The 21,635-nt window shown below is 38.5% G+C and overlaps 1 protein-coding gene across 2 annotated transcripts in view; it reads left to right on the top strand.

Moving 5' to 3' along the window:
* Positions 1-21,020, top strand: part of LOC122798743 (gastrula zinc finger protein XlCGF57.1-like) — a 203,781-nt gene extending 182,761 nt beyond the window's left edge. For both annotated transcript variants that reach the window (XM_044067844.1, XM_044067843.1), the window contains one exon: positions 14,657-21,020. In XM_044067844.1, coding sequence (XP_043923779.1) covers positions 14,657-16,305 — 1,649 coding nt within the window. In that variant the 3' untranslated portion in view covers positions 16,306-21,020. The remainder of the gene's footprint in view (positions 1-14,656) is intronic.
* Positions 21,021-21,635: the final 615 nt, after the last annotated feature.

The raw sequence follows: 21,635 nt of genomic DNA, 5'->3' as shown, positions 1-21,635 counted from the left end.
TTCTTTTATGGTTTTCCATAAGGATAGTGTTTCCCTTAGAACCAACCCTTCCTTTATTCCCAGGGTGGCTTCGGAAAATAACCTAAACCAGTATATATAACTTCCAGTCTTTTTCCCCAGTTATTCTAACAAAGACAAGTATCAGCTGCATCGTCTGGTTGTGCACAGACAGGTTTGTTTCTACCTGAACAGGACTGGAAGAGTTTCAAAAATTGGACCAACTTTTCGTAGCATTCTCTCAAGTCAGGAGAGACAAGGCCATATCCAAAGTCTCCATCTCTCATTGGATTGTTTCCTGCATAGGGCATATGTACCAGCTTAACCATAAAGATCTTCCCAGGCCTCTTAAAGTCCACTCTACTAGGTCTGTGGCTACTTCCTCTGCATTCTGGTCTAGGACATCATTGGATGACATTTGTGCAGTGGCTACTCGGTCTTGTCCCCATACTTTTGTGACACACTGTAAGTTGGATATGGTGTTTAGGGGTAGGGCATCCTTTGGTTCTGCTGTCCTCCCAGGATTTTGGGTAGCTGGCAACTTTGACCCATCCGTGATTAATAATGGCACGGATAGAATCCGATAGAAAGTTATGTACTCATCATAACTTGGCATCTGTGCTGTCCAATGTCATTACTCATCATGTTCCCACACTTTGTCCCCCTCCTTCTGGTGGTCATGGGAACCTTGGGGATGTTGTGTGGGCTGGTGGTCTGTGTTTCTGAGTTATTTAGATCCCCGTATGGGACAGTTCCTAAGCAAACTCGATCTGAGGATCATAGGTAGTAGGAAGTGAGGAGAGGGGAGGAGCTCGAGCTCAGGAGCTGTTGCTCACTTTTTCCGGCTCTGATCCAAGGTCAGATCCATGACCCATCCGTGATAAATAATGACACTGGATAGCATAGGTGCCAAGTTATGGTGAGTACATAACTCTTTATAATACAAAAAGTGAGAAAATGGAAGCTTTGTTATACTGATGTAGATAGTAAAATACAAGCAGTTAAAATGTTTAGTCCCTTTAGTCTTATACATAGGTCAGGCATGTTTTTATCAACCAGAGGAGAAGTTGTGGATAGCAATTAATAAAGACCTGAAGGACATTATCTGGGAGGGGAGGACAGCAAGAGTCAAGTGGGATAAGCTGATTCCTCCAGTAGAACAGGGTGGATTGGAATTGAGGTTATTTCAAAGCAACAAAGTTAAGGCTCCTATACATAGCACAAGCAGAAAACTATAATTCAGAGTGGAAAGGGGTGATGATGAAATGGGGGGGCAAACGAAACAAGGAGAGCCTAGGATTTTGTATGCAGACCTTTAAGGAGAACAACAATAAGCATACAGAATATTATATTCATAAAGTACAGAAACTGCAGACCTTTTGAGCACGTGCTCGAAGCACTCCTCAGTATGGAGAACGTCGACATCTGTGCAGTAACTGAAACCTGGTTGAAGGCTCCACAGAGCACCCCAGCACTACCGGGCTACAACTCATACCACACATTTCGGCCAGAGAACATGGACCAAAACACAAAAGGAGGGGGTGTATCCATATTCATCAAGGATACCTACACCTCCAGGTTAGTGGCGCAGCATGATACCTCTGAGATCATCCATGTGCAATTAACATTGTGCAAATCTGCAGTGCAAATTGTGGCCTGCTAGAGATCACCCTCCATGACCCAGGACTACCACTCCACCTTTCTGGAGACACTTTAAAACATGAAGGTCCTACCGAACACCCTGATATTGGGTGATTTCAATTACCCTACCATTAACTGGGAAAACTACTCAAGTACAAATGCCCTGGATCAACTGGTAAACTCCCCTACCAGAGGTGAAAACATATTGGACCTTGTCATCACCAACATGGGCGACAGTGTTCCGCACCGGATGTCAACCCGTCACTGGTTAGATCAAACCATAAACTAATCACTTTGGATGTCCACACCACACCACCACCCCCAACCAAGGAAACCACAGTGCAAACCTGTTCTATAGCAAACTTCACCTTACTTAAGACAGAGGTGGTAAGTTTCACAGCCCCCACGCTAAAGGATAACAGTGTCCAAGATGCAGGAACCTTTACAAATGCACTGTATGAGCACCTACAAGGATGCATGGATCATGCCATCCCTAGCAAAACCAAGACTCACTCCCCTAAGAGAAGGAAACCAGTTTGGTGGACCCCTGCCATAAACAGGTTATACAATAGAAGGAGGAAACTGGTTCAGAAAAAAAGCAAATCCCAAGAAGGAAAGACATCCCTGATCAGTATCAGTAAGAAACTAAGGTCCCTCATAAAATCATCCAAGGCTAACTTCGAAAGAAAAATAGCCAAGGATTCGAAAGATAACCACAAAGCCTCTTTAGCTATGTCAAGAATCTAAGTGGCAACTCACAGATATGCTCTGAGCTAGTGCAAAATAGCACAAAATATACTGAACCTACTGATATTATCAACATCCTGGCAGATAGATTCAGTGCAAACTTCACCCCCCCTCTCACCCCCAAAAGGGCCCACAACAATACCGGAAAAGTGTAGTGTCCTGGAAATCACAGACGCACAGGTGAAAACAGCCCTTTCAAAAGCCAAAAGCACAGCATCAGTGGGGCCAGATGGTGTCCCAGGCTGCGTCTTGCATGAACTACAGGACGAAATAACCCCCCACCTAAACACACTGTTGAACCTCAGCCTCTCCACAGGCTACGTGCCCATAGAATGGCGCACAGCAATGGTTATTCCGCTCCACAAAGGTGGGGCCACAACTGACCCTGGTAACTGACTAGCCTGGTCTGCAAGGCTATAGAGCTCATCATCATGGAACTCATTAACAAAGACATTGGGAACCTCCAAACACTTGACCCGACCCAGTTCGGCTTTGTTAAGGGCAGATCATGCCTACTAAACCTGGTTGACTTCTTCGAGACAGTCACCATGGCAATAGATGAGGGGGATGTGGTTCACACAGCCTACCTTGACCTCGCCAAGGCTTTTGACACCATTCCCCACTCGGGAGTAATAGAAAAACTCACCAGCCTGAACATAAACCCCTACGTCATGAGATGGGTTGCCAACTGGTTTACAGACAGAACTCACATGGTAAGATTAGCAGGCTCCAGGTCCGACTCTAAACCAGTCACAAGTGGTGTTCCACAAGGCTCAGTCCTGGGACCCCTACTGTTCAGCATATACTTCTCAGAAGTACAGGCAAACACAGGAGGACTATGGCTAACCAAGTTTGCCAGTGACTGCAAACTGGGAGCCATAATTGACTCTCCAGCTGACAGGGACATTCTCCAAAAGGGCCTTACTGAGATGGACACCTGGTGTCAAAGTCATGGTCTCAAGCTAAATGCCAAAAAATGCATAGTCATCCCATTTGGGAAAAACAAAACACCAATGAATTACCACATAAGTGGCATCCCCCTTAATACAGAAGAGGTAATAAGAGATTTGGGGACCCAGGTAGATAGTAATCTCTCCTTTGACAATCATATTGCCAAAGTAGTTAGGAAATCCTTCTATGTAGCCCATCTAATTACTAAAGGGTTCGCATCTAGAAATAAAGAGGTTATAGTGCCCCTCTACTCGTCACTCATCAGACACATTATAGAGTGCAATGCCCCATTTGGGATGTACCTTACAAGACACTTCCAACAGCTGGAAAGACCACAAAAGTACCTCACCAAGAGGATTACTGGCCTCAAACATATGTCCTGTACAGCCCGACTGAAAAAACTCCAGCTGTACTCAGTGGCATATTGCTTACTCAGAGGGTGATCTCTGCCTGACTTACAAAGCCATGTCCAACTCTGAATTGATGGACATGCTCCACCTAAAGAAATACAAGTCACTGCGAGCCAGTCATTCTAGTGAGCTAAACCTCGCCACAACTATAAATAGAACATGATGGAGGGAAATATTCTTGTCACAGAGACTCCCCATGCTTTGGAACAAAATTCCTAACTACATTAGGCAGAGCCCCTCACTAACACTCTTCAAGAGAAACCTTGACAAGTGGATGGGTAACAGAAAATACACCCCTGGGATCACTTCATTGGCTCTTCTTGACAGAGTAATCAATGGGGCGGCGAATGCTGACACACTCTGGCTAGGCTTATAAGTGCCCTCAGGCAGATTGCGTAGTACCTACCTATGAACCGATGCAAATAATAATAATCATACAGAATATTATATTCATAAAGTAGCAGAAAGTATTCTAAGAACTAAGCCAACACAGGAATGGAAAAAGGAGATTCTGCTGATAGGGATAAGTGCAACTAAGGATATAGACAATAGGCAAGAGGGGGCTGGAATTTATTAGAGAAAACTGGCAAAGGAACCAAGGTTTTGGGAGCAAATAACTGGAGAGGGGAAAGGTAATAGAATGAGAGAAGCCAAGAATTTATTTGGACTGCAGGTTAGAGATTCCCTTCCCTATCAAAGATTGATATCAGAGTACAGGCAAAGAGAAAGAAAAGGGGGGGTCCTAAAAAGATCAGCACTGCTAGAGTTTTTAATAGAATCTGGAACAGAAGTTGCTATTAATAAAGGAATAATTAGTTGGGCATGTAAATATTGCATGATAACTATAAGAATCAGTCAGAGGAGGTTAGAAAGGATAAACCCATTGTGACATACTAAAGCCATGTATCGAAGCCCTTTGTGATGCACTAAAGCTGTGTACCAAAGCCCTTTGCAACATACTAAAGCTGTGTAACAAAGCCCTTTGTGATGAACTAAAGTTATGTAACAAGTCCCTTTGTGGTGCACTAAAGGTGTGTAACAAAGCCTTTCATGATGCATATAAAATTGTACACAAAGGGACATATTCTTATGCTGGCTGCTTCCAGAGGAGTAAATCTCTGGATTCTTGCTGCATGCAAACAGATGGTATGCTGTTTGTGAGTACTGAAATCTCCTTTGTTTACTGAACAGCATATAATCACAAAAGTAAACAAAAAACTGTTGTACAGTAGGATAAATAATACCAACAACAGTGTTTCCTGTGGTGAATGTAAACATGCTACTACAATTGTACTTGCCCCATCCTCACACAAATTCTTCCTACTGAGAGCTTGTACAGCACCAGATCCTCTCATTACCATATAATGTGAGTGAGCCTTGCTCTGACATTGTGTATAATGAGTAAAACATTTTTTTATTGGGGTTGGGAGAGTGGCTTAATGGCTAAGGTGTTTGCCTTACAAACACAAGGTGCAGGGTTTGAGTCTCACAAGGGATAATTGGCTAGGGTTAAAATGTCTCACAACGGAAGTTAGCTTAGTACTAAACTATGAATCTATGAACCTATGAATTACTCTTAGACATCACAGCAAAACACAGAAAGTCAGGGAGAAGCAGCTGTAGTAGGGTATACTGTACTCTAAAAAGCAGCTACACCTATTTACTTAATAAGGTGCATTACACCCTACTAAGCTGCTTGTCACAGTTGTATTGTATAGCACTGTTGTCCTACAAGGTGCACCCCCTTGCCTGGAGCAAGGGGCTCCAGAGTACATACTGGTGTACTTTACACAAGGTGCACCCCTCTTGCCTAGAGCATGGGGTTGCAGAGTATGTAGTGGTGTACTCTACACAAGGTGCACCCCCTTTGCCTGGAGCATGGGGCTGCAGAGTACGTACTGGTGTACTTTACACAAGGTGCACCCATCCACCCACTGGAAAAACACAGACATTTTAATCTGCTTAGAAAATTTTTGCAGCATAATTATTTTATTTTTTAAGATGTACCATGTCAAAAACACAAGGGGATAATTCTCAAAAAACAGTGCAAGAAGGCTGCAGTGGAAACTAATGTGGCCCCAAACTATGCTAATCCTTTACTAAGGTTTGGGGAGGAAAATGTATTATGTAAGGCATCTAATTTTGGTAAGGTTAAACAGTATTGCCATTTTATCAATTGCATGCTTTTTATTTTGTCTGATAGTGAAATACAACTCGTTAATATTACTGAATTTGAAATGGGTCAGTTACATTTTTAAAATTTACAGTCGAATGCAGTTGTAGTGACACTGGCCTTTTAGATGTATGTGTTTAAACAAATTGTGGAAGAATGGATGATTGCTAAGGTCTCTCAAAAAAATATAGGCTGTAACTCAGTCTTTCACTGTTTGAGCATGCATCCTTCTTATCCAAAGAGGGATATTTTAAAAGCTCAACATCGCAGGATTAATAATTTGGAGTCAAACATTTTGATTCAGGTGTTTGAATTTAAGAAAATGGGGAAAAATTTTAGTGGGGTTGTATTCAGATGCTTTATTATAACAGATAATATCTGACTCTAACATCCAGATGGAAGTGGATGAACAAAAAGCTGTAAATAATGAGAACCGTTCCTGTCACTTCAGTTGTCTGTACTCTTCCTCCTGACATGTTTCATTCCAACCAACTTCTAACTTGTACTCAGTACCTTCTACTTCTACCTTAATACTACAACTTTCTTTATCACTATATAGATGGTCTGCAATTGTTTAAACCTGTCCCCTCTTAGTTTTTAAATATTGGCTAAAACATTGTCCAACCCCATAGTGCTTTTTAGGCATTGCCAACCAGATAAACCTACCAACATAATAAAACAAGCAAAGGAAATATAAAGATACTACTGATCAGTGCTAGGAGCCGAAACAAAAAAAAAAAACACCCCATGCAGGCCCTCCTCACATTGCAGGATGTAGGCATTTGTGTAGTGACTGAGATGTGGTTTAAATTGTCAGAACACTAGCTGTGCAAGGCTATAATGAGCTTCACACTTTTAGTCCGGCTGCTACACAGGAAGAGGAACATAGCTAGAGGTGTCTTAATCATCGTCCAGAACAGACACATGATGCTCAAGAACTTCTTCACGTTCAGCTCACCATCAAGTAAGTCCTTTACCCTGTTCTACCTAGATACAGAACACACTGTATGACCCAGGAACGTTGTAGCACCTACTTATATGAACTGGGGTCACGATGCATTAAAGCCAGTACTGGATGATTTCAACTGTGCAACTATAGACTAAGAAACATATGTCACTGTTAGAGTTCAAGCCCAGAGATTCCTGGAGTTCAACATAAATACTCTGTACCAACTAGTCAAAGTGCCCACTAGAGGAAACAACATCCTTAACCACATCCTCATAAATATGATGGAATTAAGCTCCATTCTTTTTATAGGATCCTAACTTGTCTTGTCCAACCATACAGCAGTTTCCTTTGAAATGAAGCTAAAACATGAGATCTCTGCACTCTTAGAAACTTTTTTAGAAATTTCTCCAAGGCAAACTTCCTACCTCTAATTTATGCCCTGGAAAGTTTTAAACCCACCCCCAAACCCAGAACTCCATTGTTTACAGCACTAACATATTAACATGTAAACAACTGTACCCAGTAAAAACAAGCACAAGGGGAACCCTAAAAATAAAGACCTAAAAAGAACTACAGTGCTAATAAGCTTTATAATAAAAGGAAGAAATTTGTAGCCAAAAATAAGAACTGCAACACCCAGCATGGTATAAATTTCATCATTAAATTAAATAAGAAACTCATGAGTCTAATTAAAAACACCAAGGTCAAATCTGAGGCACAAATAGCCACCCAGGCCAATCACAACCACAAGGCCTTCTTCAGCCATGTCAGTAATCTCAAAAGTTGTAGTTAAAGAGAACCCTTATAGTCACTTCTGTGTGGCAGCCTGCTGAGCTGATTGTGACCACCACCACCTATAGTAAAGCTGAAGGTATAGCAAACCTGCTGACCAATAAATTTAACCTCCACCCCTGAATTTCTCACAAGAAATATTAGAAACTAGGATGCCCCAGCTATCACACAGGACCAAGTCCTGTACTATTTTAAAAGCCAAAAATACTGCATCTTTGGGTCCTGACAGTAGCCCTAGATGTATCTTCAGTAGCATGAAGCATGACCTGTCCATGCACCTAAGAACACTACAATCTCAGCCTCCAAACAGGCTTCTTACCAAGAAAATGTAGAAAGCAACATTAATACCCCTGCGCAAGGGAGAGCTGTCCACTGTGCTGGGTAACTATGAACCTATTAAGCCTAACCAGCCTTGTATGTAAAGCCATGGAAAGACTTATCATGGAATTGATCAATAAGGACAAAGGAAACCTCCAAACACTGGACCCATGACAGTATGGTTTCATCAAATGCAGGTCATACTTAACCTACTGGTCTTTTTCAAAAAATCACCAAAGCAATAGACAAAGGCAAAACGGTACACACCATCTACCTAGACTTGTCCAAAGCTTTTGACATAATACTCCACTCAAGTATTGTAGAAAAGCTTACTAAATTATAAATAAACTCCTACGTCACCCAGTGAATTGCTAGCTGGCTCACAGATAGGACACAGGAAGTCAAAATAGAGGAAGAAGCCCCCACAAAATGGCCAGTCACTAGTGGAGTCTCACAGGACTTAGTGTTGGGACCATTCCTGTTTGGCATCTACTTCTCAAAAGTTCAAGCAAACATCAAGGGTCTTTGGTTAACCAAGTCTGTGAATGACTGCAAGCTGGAAGCAGTCACTGAATCTCCAAAAGACTTAGCCATCCTCAATGCCTTGCCCCAAACATGTGACTGATGCCAGAGTCATGGACAGAAGTTAAAGCCAATAAGTGCATTATTGTATCCTTTGGGAAACTAACTGCCCCTGACATCTACCACATTGAAAATAACACCCCTGAAAGTTGATCTAGTAGTTAGCTTTTTGGAAATATAGCATGCAACCAACATATGTCTACTGTTGTGAGGAAGTCCTTCCATAGAGATGTCATTGTCCCACTGTACTCGGCCCTTATTAGGCCTATCATAGAGTATAATGTCCCCTCTGGTGTGTACCTATCCAGACATATGCAGCAACAAGATCACCCACAGTGGTTCTTTACAAAGAGAATACCTAAACTAAACCACATGACCTGCACGGACTTCCTCTAAACTATGTCAGTATGCTCAGTCTGTTATAGACTATTAGGAATTAGGTTCATAGGTTCATAGGTTCATAGGTTCATACTAGGCTATCTGCCCGAGGGCATTTACAAGCCTAGCCCATCGTTTTGTGGCTTACGCCACCCCTTTAGTATGGGGAACTATACCCATTATTTTGCTGTGCCTCTGTCGAGCAGTGACACTGAGGTAATCCCTGGGGTATATCTGCGATCTCCCATCCATTGGTCAAGATTTCTCTTGAACAAGGCCAGCGAGGTGCTCTGCCTCACATGTACCGGGATTTTGTTCCACAGCATAGGGAGTCTTTGGGTGATGAATCTATCCCTCCAGCACGTCTTATTAATAGCCGTGTCAAGGTTTAAGTCTCCCGCCCTTGTGGCTCTGATGGATCTAGATTTTTTGAGGTGAAGCATATTCATCAAATCTGGGTTTGACATGGCCTTGTATGTTAGGCAAAGGTCACCTCTGAGCAAGCGGTAAGCGACTGAATAGAGCTGGAGTTCTTTCAGTCGGGCAGCATAGGACATATTTTTGAGACCTTTTATCCTTTTGGTGAGGAACTTTTGTGGCCTCTCCAGCTGCTGCAAGTGTCGGGTCAGATACATTCCGAATGGGGCATTGTACTCAATCATTGGTCTGATGAGTGATGAGTAAAGGGAGACTATGACCTCCCTTGATCTAGATGAGAATCCTTCATGATAAGGTGGGCAATGTAGAAGGTCTTCCTAACTACTTTAGCTACATGGGTGTCGAATGACAGACTACTATCAACCTGGGTCCCCAGGTCCCTGATAACTTTTTCTGTGCTCAGTGGATTGCCACCTATTTGGTAGCTAGGGGTAACCTTGTTTTTCCCGAAGGGTATGACTATGCATTTTTAGGCATTTAACTTTAGGCCGTGGCTCTGGCACCAGTTATCTGTTTCTGTGAGACCCTTCTGAAGGATATCTGTGTCAGATGTGTTTTCTACTATGGCCCAGTTTGCAGTCATCTGCAAACTTTGTCAGCCATAACCCTCCTGTGTTTGCTTGTACTTCGGAAAAGTAGATGCCAAACAAGAGTGGGCCCAGGACTGAGCCCTGTGGGACACCACTTGTGACAGGCTTTGAGTCTGACATGGCGCCAGCAGCTCTGACCCTGTGGGTTCCGTCACTCAGCCAGTTTGCAACCCATCTTGTGATGTATGGGTTGACATTTAAGCTGATGAGTTTTTCAATGATACTCGAATGGGGTATTGTATCGAAGGCCTTAGCCAGATCGAGGTAGGCTGTATGGACTGCCTGGCCTATAAGGCATCCTCTGATCCAGTACTAATGGAATTACTGCACATCTGTGACTCAAATGGTATCAGAAATACCCAATCCAGAGACCTCAACCTCTTCTACTACAGAAACAATAGTTTGGAAGGACAGATACATATTCCAGAGGGTACCACCACTTTGGAACAGACTCTCCATCCACATACAAAAAAAGGTCATCCTTTGCCTTTTCAAAAGCAAGCTTATCCCTGTTCCTGTTCAAACACAGCTTAGATCAATGGATGAAAATAAGGGTATTTACTCCAGGACTGCCCCTGTGCTACTAATGGACAGGCATGATACCTAAATGCCCTATCCTGCCCCCTGGGTCCCTTTTAAATGCTTAATAGTATCACCCCAATTACATTCATTCACAAGTGGCTAATGGGATAGCACTGCTAGGCTTAAAATTACCCTTCAGGACCATTGTGAAACTGTGAACTTGTATCAGCTAACAAATATACATATTGCTCACATATTCATTCACTTTGCACTCCTATCCCCGACACGTCCTCTGTCATGTTTCTCCTACCTGTAAATGTAAAGTGGGAAAGTGATATTTTAAACCTCACTGTATATGCCAGTTTGTCATGTATTAGTATGTAATGACACTATACGTTATTAATTACAGATGTCTGCTATAGCTGCTTTCATTCATTGTATGTCCATGTTGTAACTTAAAACTTTACATTGTCTCTGTTGTACAAACTGCCTGTTTTGTAACTGGAGCTTTTTCCCTTAGTATAGACTGAGAAGGGGTTACCCACAGCCCAGTCAGACTAACCTAGTCAACAAAATAAAGTACATAAGATAATAAATAAATAAGGCTATGGCCCAAACATGTTTTCCGGATGGTTATAAGATCAAGAAAGTTATAAACAATAAGTGGAAACCTTTCTGTGTAGACTCTCACTTTATTAAAATGTTGTAAGATAGTTCAGAATGTATCAATCAAAAATAAAAAAAAACAGATTTTAAAAAGTACTAAATATGTTACTAGAAGAATATGTAGAGTAGGAATGTTTAAATATAAACATTGTAGTTTGCATTAGGTGTGTTGCAGATAGCACCAGTTATTATAGTCCAGTTTCAGAAAAGTATTTTACACCTCCTGAAATGTTTAATAGTTCTTTCATGTTCATTATTTATACTGTAGCTTGTTCTGGATGTGAAACATTTCATGTGGGAAGGCCACTTAGGAGCTTCATACAAGAATTTATAAAAGCAGCTACAATATAAAAGACTGTGTAATGCATTATACACATATTCTTACATTAATTGTAGTGTGTATAAGACACTTTAGTTTGTTATTGTTTACAAACCTGCTGCCGTTAGATGTGGAGGCAGGGAGAATTTTCAGAATTTTGTAAACTTTGATGGCAGATTATATTTAGTGCTTGTGTTTTTCTAGGTATCAATGAATGTATTAATTTAAGTGTGATTTAGAAAAAAATAAGCTTAAAAGCTGATAAAAAAGGACAATGTGTTATATTATCATGTGATTAATTTATTTTGGGAATTTTATCATGTGATTTTAGGTAGAGTTACTTAAACTGAATCAAGTTTGTGGAGATGCGTAGTCTGATGAAGTCTAGTCTTTTTATTCAGCTGCAGAAAATGAAAGAGCTTACTATTTATGAATAAACATTTTTTGTACATTTATATTATGTTCTTTATTGTTGGCCCAGAGTGGGCATGGTGTGGCAGATTACCAGGTATTACTTATTTCATACAGTAAAGGCAGGGGGATGATGGCGAAAGGAACATTAAATCATCTGGGGTTCATTCGTCACACACCAAAGGCAGTAGGGGTGTTTAGGAGGAACAAGTATAGTCGACCTCTTTTGTATGATGAAGGCAGCAGTGTTATATGAAGGGGAGGATCAGTGTATGATGAGTAATTTCTTATTTTGTGCACAAGTTGTGAGGGTAACCAGGAGGAGTGGACAGGTTTATCACCGGTGATTGCTTATTTTGCATACAAAAAAAAAAAACAAGTAATCTCCGTGGTATCCCTGAATTCTCAAAACAACCCACTAAACAAGTGTAGTGGGTCCAGAAACAAAACCGTGTAAGAAACTTCTCTGTGTGGAAGATTTTCAGTCCATATATTTCTAGTTGATCACTGTATATTAATCAGATCAGACAGTAGTAGTAGAAGTAGCGAACGTAAACTCATCAAGTCAAAACAAAACAAAAAATAATAATAGAAAATATATAATTGTACAGCATTACTAAGTATTCAAAAGTAATCCAAGCAAGGCAGGCAGTCTGTTTCCAGTCGAAAATCCTTTATTAAGTACACAGACAAGCAGGGGAGTGATTTATTGTGCTGTAAAACAAAGTGTTATTGGTACACATGTTAAATTCACATCCCTTCCCCCATCAGTGTGACATTCGAGCTGGTCCTGCCCTACTTAGTAGCTGTCATAATAATATAACCCTTGTGAACTTTAAATAAAATTTATAATGATGTGGTACCTCTTATTTAACCAGATTATTAGGTAGATTATTAAGTCCGTGATTTTATCCAAGACAGTATACTACATGACTGAAAATATATCAACCTTAGTCCATTTGGCAATCAAAAAATATATATAAACATATACATATACACTTTGGATGTAAAACATCAATTGTAAAAATCATATTCTATTTTCATAACCTATTGTTAACAGATCGCTTTCGTCCTTCTAGACTTCTTCAGGTCTGTGTACAAGAACCCTAAAAACTATCTATAAAAATATATATAATTTTATAATTAGTTAGCATTGTTATTACACATCATTTTGAATAAAGTGGATAAAAGAGATAAAAAAAAAATTAAAAAATAAGAAAAAATGTATGATGATGGAAACCAAATATACACTTAAATTACAACGGATTTAAAATGGTATTTAAAACTAACTGGTAGAATAAATTAAAATAAAATTAGTCATGTAAACAATATGGCAATTTTCTGAAAATCTTCCACACAGAGAAGTTTCTTACACTGTCTTATTTTGCATGCTAAAGCTACTGTGATGATCAGAAGGACAGGGTCAGTAGATCATTAGTGATTACTTATTCTGCTTAATAAAGGTGTTGGTTGATCAGGAGGAGATCTTAATGGATCAGCAGGGAATTTGTATTTCACACAGTAAAGTCAGTGAATTTAATGAGAAGAAAAAAGAATATTTCATTATCAGGTATTACTTTTCCATGCAATTTACCTAGTAAGGAGTTTTCAGAATGCATTACAAATTGATAGATAATGTTATACTTTCAAAGCCAGGCCTCTTGGATATTGTGAAAGGGGGGTGCGCCAAGTTACTTGAAATTATGTATTTTTTTAAAGATTATTGTCATATGTCAGAATGATTTTCTTTTTGGACAGCACCAGTAGCAAATGCAGATCTGGCAGTACTAAGTTACAAGACCTAAGGAAATGATTTGCAACTTACAATTTTATGGTACTGCACATCTCTGAGTGTCTTCATCAGGAATATTTATGAATTGTTTTCAAAGAATTGAACTTTATCACATCATGGATCACTTCAAACATGTACACTGCTTATCGATCTATAAGGAAGTCCAAAGTTCTCAGCATATTCTTATGTTTTGCATTTGGTTTCTACAGATGTCTAGTAGAAATATTTCATCTTTTCAGCAAGTTTACCTTGTTGGATTAAAGCTTTGAGTTGCTAATACTGTAAGACTCTGAGCAAGTCACCTAAACAGACTTGACTATTTAGTAAATAAATAAAAATATGAGTCATGACTTTAAGCTTTTCTTCTTCTTTTTGTACTTAATAATTCCAGAAATAAGTAAACATTCTTGAAGATTACATTAAGAGCAAGGGGATTATCTGTCCAGTTGTGTAGCATCTGATATGCTGGATGGAGTGACTTGTAATGTATATGTTTTGACTGTATTTCAGTGGAGAGTTTTAAATGTTTAAAGTCACTGTATTAACCAGTAGCATTAACCGTGATTATTTTTGGAAGCAAAGGCTAATACGTTTTTTTCTGTTTTTGTGACTGTAACACAATTTGCTTCTTATCGTCACTTTTCAAGTGTATACATTTTTAGGTGTGCCAGTTTCTTTAACCTTGTAGTGAACATGGGAGATGTATGTAGTGTGTAGGGAGCATGGAAACGGCAAGTGCATCAGCCATATTGTTGGTAATTCTTCTGGGAAGATAAAAAATAAACAGACCCATTAACAAAGTTAGATGTTAATGGAAGCAGTACATCATAAGATGGCACTATAGATTTTTGATGTCACAACTGTTTATTAATTAAATTTTATCCAAAAATGTTTCATTGCTTGTGACTCTTGTGGTAAAAAAATAAACCTTCATTGTTCCGCCTTATATTCTGAATCTTTTTTTTTTTTTTTTATTTAAGTCAAAAGGAACAAGCATTTCCTTGAAATCCAGAGTCTGCCGATATCATTTGGAAAACACCAGGATTTTGAAGATGACAAAGCTCTCCAAGATACGATGTCCATCACAATGCCATATCTGATGCAGGCTGAAACTGGACACATTAAATGTCTGGAAAGTGATGTTGGGGCTATGCAGCAAACTGAATTTGAAATGCATCTGGAAACTAATGCAGAAAAAAACAAGTGCAAATGGCTTAATGACAGCAACATCTCATTCCTTGGTAGTAGCAGTGTAACTGCTCATGTAGGTCATGGTGAGCAAGGACAAAATAACACACTGACAACACATAAGCAGATATCTAGCAGAGAGAAATTTTATGAATGTACCACTTGTGGCAAGACTTTTACACATGCAAAAAGATTAGCAATACATGAGAGTATTCATACTGGTCATGAGTCTGTAATGGGTAAACAGTTAGTCCACCTAGGACAACAGTTGTGCAAATATGACACATGTGACAAGGATCTTACAGATAAGCATGTTGCAGGAAATAATAGGAGTGCAAACATTGGACAGACTTCCTATAAACGCACCCCAGGAAGTAAGGGTTTTAGACGTAAACGTGCTACATATAGACGTCAGAATATTTACACTGAGCAGAAACCCTATAACTGTACCACATGTGATAAGAGTTTTAGATATAAAAGTACTATGTTACTTCATCAGCGTATCCACAGTGGACAGAGACCCTACAAGTGCACAATGTGTGATAAGAGTTTTATACAGAAGAGTCACTTAGTAACACATCAGAGTGTCCATACAGGGCAGAAAACCTATAAATGCACCATGTGTGATAAGAGTTTTAGACACAAAAGTAGTGTGGTAACACATCAAATTATCCACACTGGGCAAAAGCCATATAGATGTACTACATGTGACAAGAGTTTTAGGCACAAATGCAGTATGGTAAAGCATCAGAGTATCCACACTGGGGAGCGACCCTATAAATGCACTATGTGTGATAAGAGTTTTAGATGCAAAATTAATATGGTAACACATCAGTATATCCACACTGGGAAAAATCCATATAAATGCACCATGTGTGACAAGAGTTTTAGGCTGAAAGGCAGTATAGTAAGACATCAGAATAGTCACCCTGGGCAACAGCCATATAATTGCTCCTTGTGTGATAAGCGTTTTGCACAAAAGAGTCAGATTATAAGACATCAGTACACCCACAGTGGTCAGAAACCCTATAAATGCACCATGTGTGACAAGAGTTTTATATATGAAAGTGTTATGATACGACATCAGAACATCCACACAGGACAGAGACCCTTTGAATGTATCCAGTGTGAGAAGAGCTTTAGCTACAAAAGCAGTATGGTGAAACATCAAAAAATTCACACTGGGCATAAACCCTATAAATGCTCAATGTGTGAGAAGAGTTTCATGGAGAAGAGTCAAATGGTATGCCACCAAAGTATCCACACTGGGGAGAAACCGTATCAGTGCACCATGTGCGACAAGAGTTTTAGACAAAAATATGATTTGATAAAACATCAGCTTATTCATTCTGGGCAAAAACCTTATAAATGCACTATTTGTGACAAAAGTTTTAGACACAAAAACAGTATGCTAAGACATCAGAATATCCACACCAGGTAGGTGCTTGGAAGTACACTCTTAGCACGCATTGAAGATGGAAACAAAACTGATTTCATGGGCTTTAATTAAGCCCTAACTTAAGAAAAGGGCCATTCTGTCATAGCTTTTAAAAAACCTTAACATGGAGAAATGCAAAGGAAAAAAACCCTATAAATGCACAAAAACTGCTATATATGTCATGGAGAAAAATAAAAAGAAGAGCTTGGTGCACTTTTCCCCTGAATAAAAAAAAGTGCCCAACCCTGGCAAAGTCACTCGGGTCATGGCTGGTATAAAAAAATAGTGCAAAGCCCTCTAAGTGCGACAACAATCTCATCTAAGAAATGCCCCTGTGACAACAGAAAATTATAGTCCACAAAATAGTAAAAAAAAAGTTGGTAAGCCAGGCAACAGGTATGCAAACAGTAAAACAGATACTTGAGAACAAAAAGCAAATCATGCTTTATTTTTTGCAACAAACCCAACATTTCCCAAAGTGGTTACAGTGTAAGAATAAGGGAGAAAAAAAATTATTGAAATAGTCAAACAGTCATCAAGTTTAGGTCATTCATTGAGCAAATAAAAACAAAACATTATGTAGATAAGAAAAGATCAACTAAATTAGAAAAAAGGTGCAAAAAAGGAAGTACAAGACCACATGTATTTGCAGCCTTAAAAGAGGAATGAACTCGAGAGAAGAAGCGAGACCTAATATGGTGCAGCTCATATGCAGAAAAGCAATCAGTGTAAACTAGTAATTGTACAGCAAAGTCAAAAATATTCGGAGATACTTATAGGTAAAAACATCCAGACATGGCAAATGTTCCAAAAGAGAAAACAGTAGCACAGAAGTCGAATGTAGTGACAAATGAGCAGTTTAATACAGAAATGGAGGAAATTGAAAATGAAGAGAGAGATCATTTAGAAAGTGAAAGATGTGAATAGGAATCCAAGAAATAAATGCTACTTCAAAGTGGTGGTTTATTAAAACAGGTACAGTTTGAAGAAGTGATGGAGGAAGTAAAGCAGTATATCAGAAGAGAAAATCACTTGCTAATTCTGTTAAATGTTGAAACTAATAAAGATGTTTCTCAAAACAGAATTTCAGGAAATTTCATCACAGAATCATTCAAAAATCAAGATATGTCTATGCAGAGGTAGAAAGAACAGAAAACAAACTGTATATGAAACTCATTACCATGTAGAAAATAATTTATAGGGAGACCCGCTGGATTTGATAGAAATGGATACATATGACAATATATTTGAAAGATATAGGCTACTAAAAATAAAGACACGGATTGCTAAAAAATTAATAAACCAAATTAATACAGTAATTGGAAATATAAAGAAAGATCCACGTGATACAACAATAATTAACACAATACATTACTGTGCAGTAAAACTAATAACATAGAAAGTATTACCAAGAAAGCATAAATTAATAAAGGAAAATAAAGGAGCATATAGATCACCAACACAGAAACTTTGGTTAGAAACAACAGTAAAACAGTTAAGGAATGAAATAACTTTCTCAAAAGAATATAGAAAAGGAAGTAGGCTTAAAACAAAGGAGCTAAAACAAAAGCATATCAAAACAAATCAAGGTATGAGTTATACCTTTTCTAACAAATTAGAAATATGTACACAGAGTAAAAAACTAAGACTTTATATTAAAATATATAAAGAAATTATATAAAACAGTTTAGGGATGACCCAAAGAAGTTCTAAAGGGAAGTAAGAAAGAAAACAGCTAAGACACCAACAAGAACAGCAGCAATTAATAAATCCTGGAGAAATATCTATAAGGGCCTGGTTAAACGTAAGGAAATCTGATTGAATAACAGAAGTAAAAGAATAAATAAGAAATTCTAATGTGGCTGATAAGGATTGGAATGAGGCAGGTACTACAGAAAGAGAGAAAGTTAAGAAAGGCTTCCAACTGAGAAATTACAGGTCCAGATGCTGTATCCATCTTTTGTTTAAGAGTATGAACATTTCTGCACCAGGATTTAGCCTTGATTAAAAAATACCTATATGTACAGCCTGAAGTTACATTGCCCTAACTAGTAGTGAGGAAAACCATTCTCATACTTAAAACTGAACCTGCAAGCTATCCTAAGATCTATTGACAACAGCCTGTCTCCCAACAATGTAAAAGCTAGAGACAGGAATTTATGCAGAATATAAAAATTCAGTCACGGATGTAAAACATTAGGTGAATAAAAGGAAAGCATAAATAACTAAGAATAATATTTTGCTAAGTAAAGCTGTAATGGAGTCCTGTAAAAAGAAGAGGAATTTCAGTATGCTTTGGATAGATTACAAAAGAAGTATTTGATAGTATTTTGTCTTCCTGTATTATGGAATGTTCAAAAATGTACAAGATCCATCACACATTTATACATGTTTTTGTAGTTACTATGAAATTTGGCAAACCACTTTGTAAATGAACCAGAAAAAAGGACAAATTACTATCTAGGGTGTGAGAATCCAGCATGGGATATTCAGGTGATTGTTTATTACTATTACTGTTTTGCATTGCCCTCAATGCATTAAGTGGTTTATTTAACTGCCTAGGTCATGAATTCAGTTTGGCCATAAGAAAATTATCCTGTCAAAAGATATCCACCTACATTTTGTGGATGGTCAAAAATTATACATTTCATGGGATAAACACCTGAAAGAAATGTTATAAGTTATTGAAACCTTTTCAGATGGCATAAGTGTGTCATTTTGGTCTCAACAAATGTTCAAAAGCAACATTGAAATGATGAAAATGAAAGAACTGACATGTAAAACTCGAGGAGGAATATGAATTGGAATGAGGGAGTATATAAATATCTGTCAAAAGATGAAGGGGCAGCAATACAGAATGAAGAATTGACAGAACTCAGTAAAGAATATTCTAGAAGACAAATACTGAAAATTGCTTTAACATCTAGAAATAAAGTTCAAGCCAGAAATTAACTTGCACTTCATGTTTGAATTTCATAGGCACTTTCTAGGCTGTTGATCTGTGAGGGTGTTAAGAAGCCTAGCCGTACATTTCAGTGGTAGTTTCTTAGTCCTTAGAGAGATCAGCTGGCCTCAGAGATTTGGATAAGTTTGATAGGAAAGCAATAAAAATGTTTCATGCTCATGAAATGATATATAAAAAGAGTGTTTGCCAAGATTTTATATCACTCAGTTTGAAGGAGGCATGGGCCTCCATGAAACTGACCACACGTCTAGGTCAGTGATTGTGGGATTGCGTACATAGTTATTGGCATCATGTGATCTGTATTTAGTGTGCATTTTAAAACATGAAGAAAGTAGGTCTAAAATGACATCTTTTCTTAGGTTAGCAGAAGCCTTTAGGAAAGAATCAGGCATGGAAATGAAACTAGAAGTGGACAAAAACGGGTAGCAAACAAAAGTGCAAAAAAAGGAAAAGAAAGGATGCAAATAACAAGATCAGTAAAACAGAAAAATTATGTGGAAAACCTGCAATTATATTAGGAAGTGCAAAGATCTACTGGAACAACACGTTGACCAAGACTTGATACGGGTGGCTCAGGTGAGGTGAATTTAAACAAAAAGATGAAAGATTAATATTCACAGTTCAAAATAGCAGACTATGTGCTCAGTAGTTCACAAAATCATAGAAAAGGGAGGAGATACAGACAAATATGTTATTCAGTACAGAACTAGCAACAGTTACACATCTTGTTGCAGGCTGTGATACACTAATGGCTGAAGGTTTGTATACTGAAAGAAATTACAATGTGACAAAGCTGTTGCACTGGATACAGTGTAAATATTACAATGATAATCTAAAAGCAGCTAAGAGACATTGGAAACTTAACCACAAAGCATTATTGGAAATGATGAAGTGGTGATCATGTGCGATCATCCCATACCAGTAGCTAAGAATGTAGCAGTGAGCAAACCAGTTACTGTAGTTCAAGAGATAAAGACAAAAGCAGTATTGATTATTGAAATTGTTGCACCCAACAACTATAAAGTCTTATGAACTGAAGGACACACATTTGTAAAATATTAGGATATGCAAGCAGAAACTAGAGCAATGTGCAAAACGTGAACAAAAATAGTTCCAGCTGGAGTAGGTGCAATTAGACTATTAAAAAATAATTCTCATACATATTTCCAGATGGAGTTGGATACAAGTAACCTTTTCTCCCAGCTCCTCTTATGCATTTGTTCTGCATACCTGTCTCAGTTCAGACCCATAGAATCATATCACAGATGTGTACCATCCATTGCTGATGCAGCATCTCCGGAGATATATATATATATATATATATATATATATATATATATATATGGCTGACTCCACTTCAGCGAAACAGCATTCCACCAAAAGCATGGACTACTGAACTTCTTTCCCTGGGAAACTCACCACTTGGCCACCAGGGTGAACTTTGCCCTTTTCCCCAGTGTAGGGCAATCTCATAGTTGGTATATTTAGTTAGTTAGGTGTGGGGGCAACCCCCCCCCAATTGGGTGGGTTTAATTTCTTTCTGTTGAGGTTTTTTCCCTGGTGGCCAAGTGGTTTGTTTCCCAGGGAAAAAAGTTCAGTAGGCTGTGCTTTCTGTGGAATGCTGTTTCACTGAAGTGGAGTCGGCCAACTACAATTCAAAGAAGTGTAAATTTGATGAGTAAAAGTAGACCCATACACACACGCACGCGCACACTCACACACACACACACACACACACACACACACACACACACACACATATATATATATATATATATATATATACACACACACACACACACACACACACACACACACACACAGTTAAAATTTGCAGTTAGAAAAACTGATCCAGCTCACCAGGATTTCTCTCTTCAGTGCTACTGGAATAGCTGCAAGGACAGGAAATATATAGTATTATTGTGAGCCTAGAAAGAGCATGCCACTTATTTTTTTAATTGTTCTATAAGGACACAACCTGTCGCAGATTGTAGATGCATATGTTAATGACATAAATAATTGTAAGACTTGCATGATTAATTAAGAAGATAATAGTTTGTGGTAGAAAAGGATTCAAGCAGGGGGCTAGAAGCAGACCTGACCGTATCAAAACATGTGGATGCATGCAGGTAAATGAAAAAACTAACTGGGAGAATTGGTTTTTGCAAGATAAAATGTAAGCTGAATAAAAAGGCAAAAGTAAAAATTACAGTGAAATTGTATCATGGCAGTCATGACAATGGGTGTACAATAAATACAGCTCAGTTGAATTTCAAAGCATGTGTACTGGGTGTGGTTATACACAATGAGAAGAGTTGTTCTGTGTTTATCAATTTTGAAGAAACTATGGTAGAAATAATCATTATTC

Source organism: Protopterus annectens, chromosome 3.part1 (genome assembly GCF_019279795.1).
Source record: "Protopterus annectens isolate FY-2018-M chromosome 3.part1, PAN1.0, whole genome shotgun sequence".
In the NCBI taxonomy this organism is placed as follows: domain Eukaryota; kingdom Metazoa; phylum Chordata; order Ceratodontiformes; family Protopteridae; genus Protopterus; species Protopterus annectens.
The sequence above is the reverse complement of the archived record's forward strand: the minus strand, read 5'-3'. Positions and strand labels throughout refer to the sequence as shown.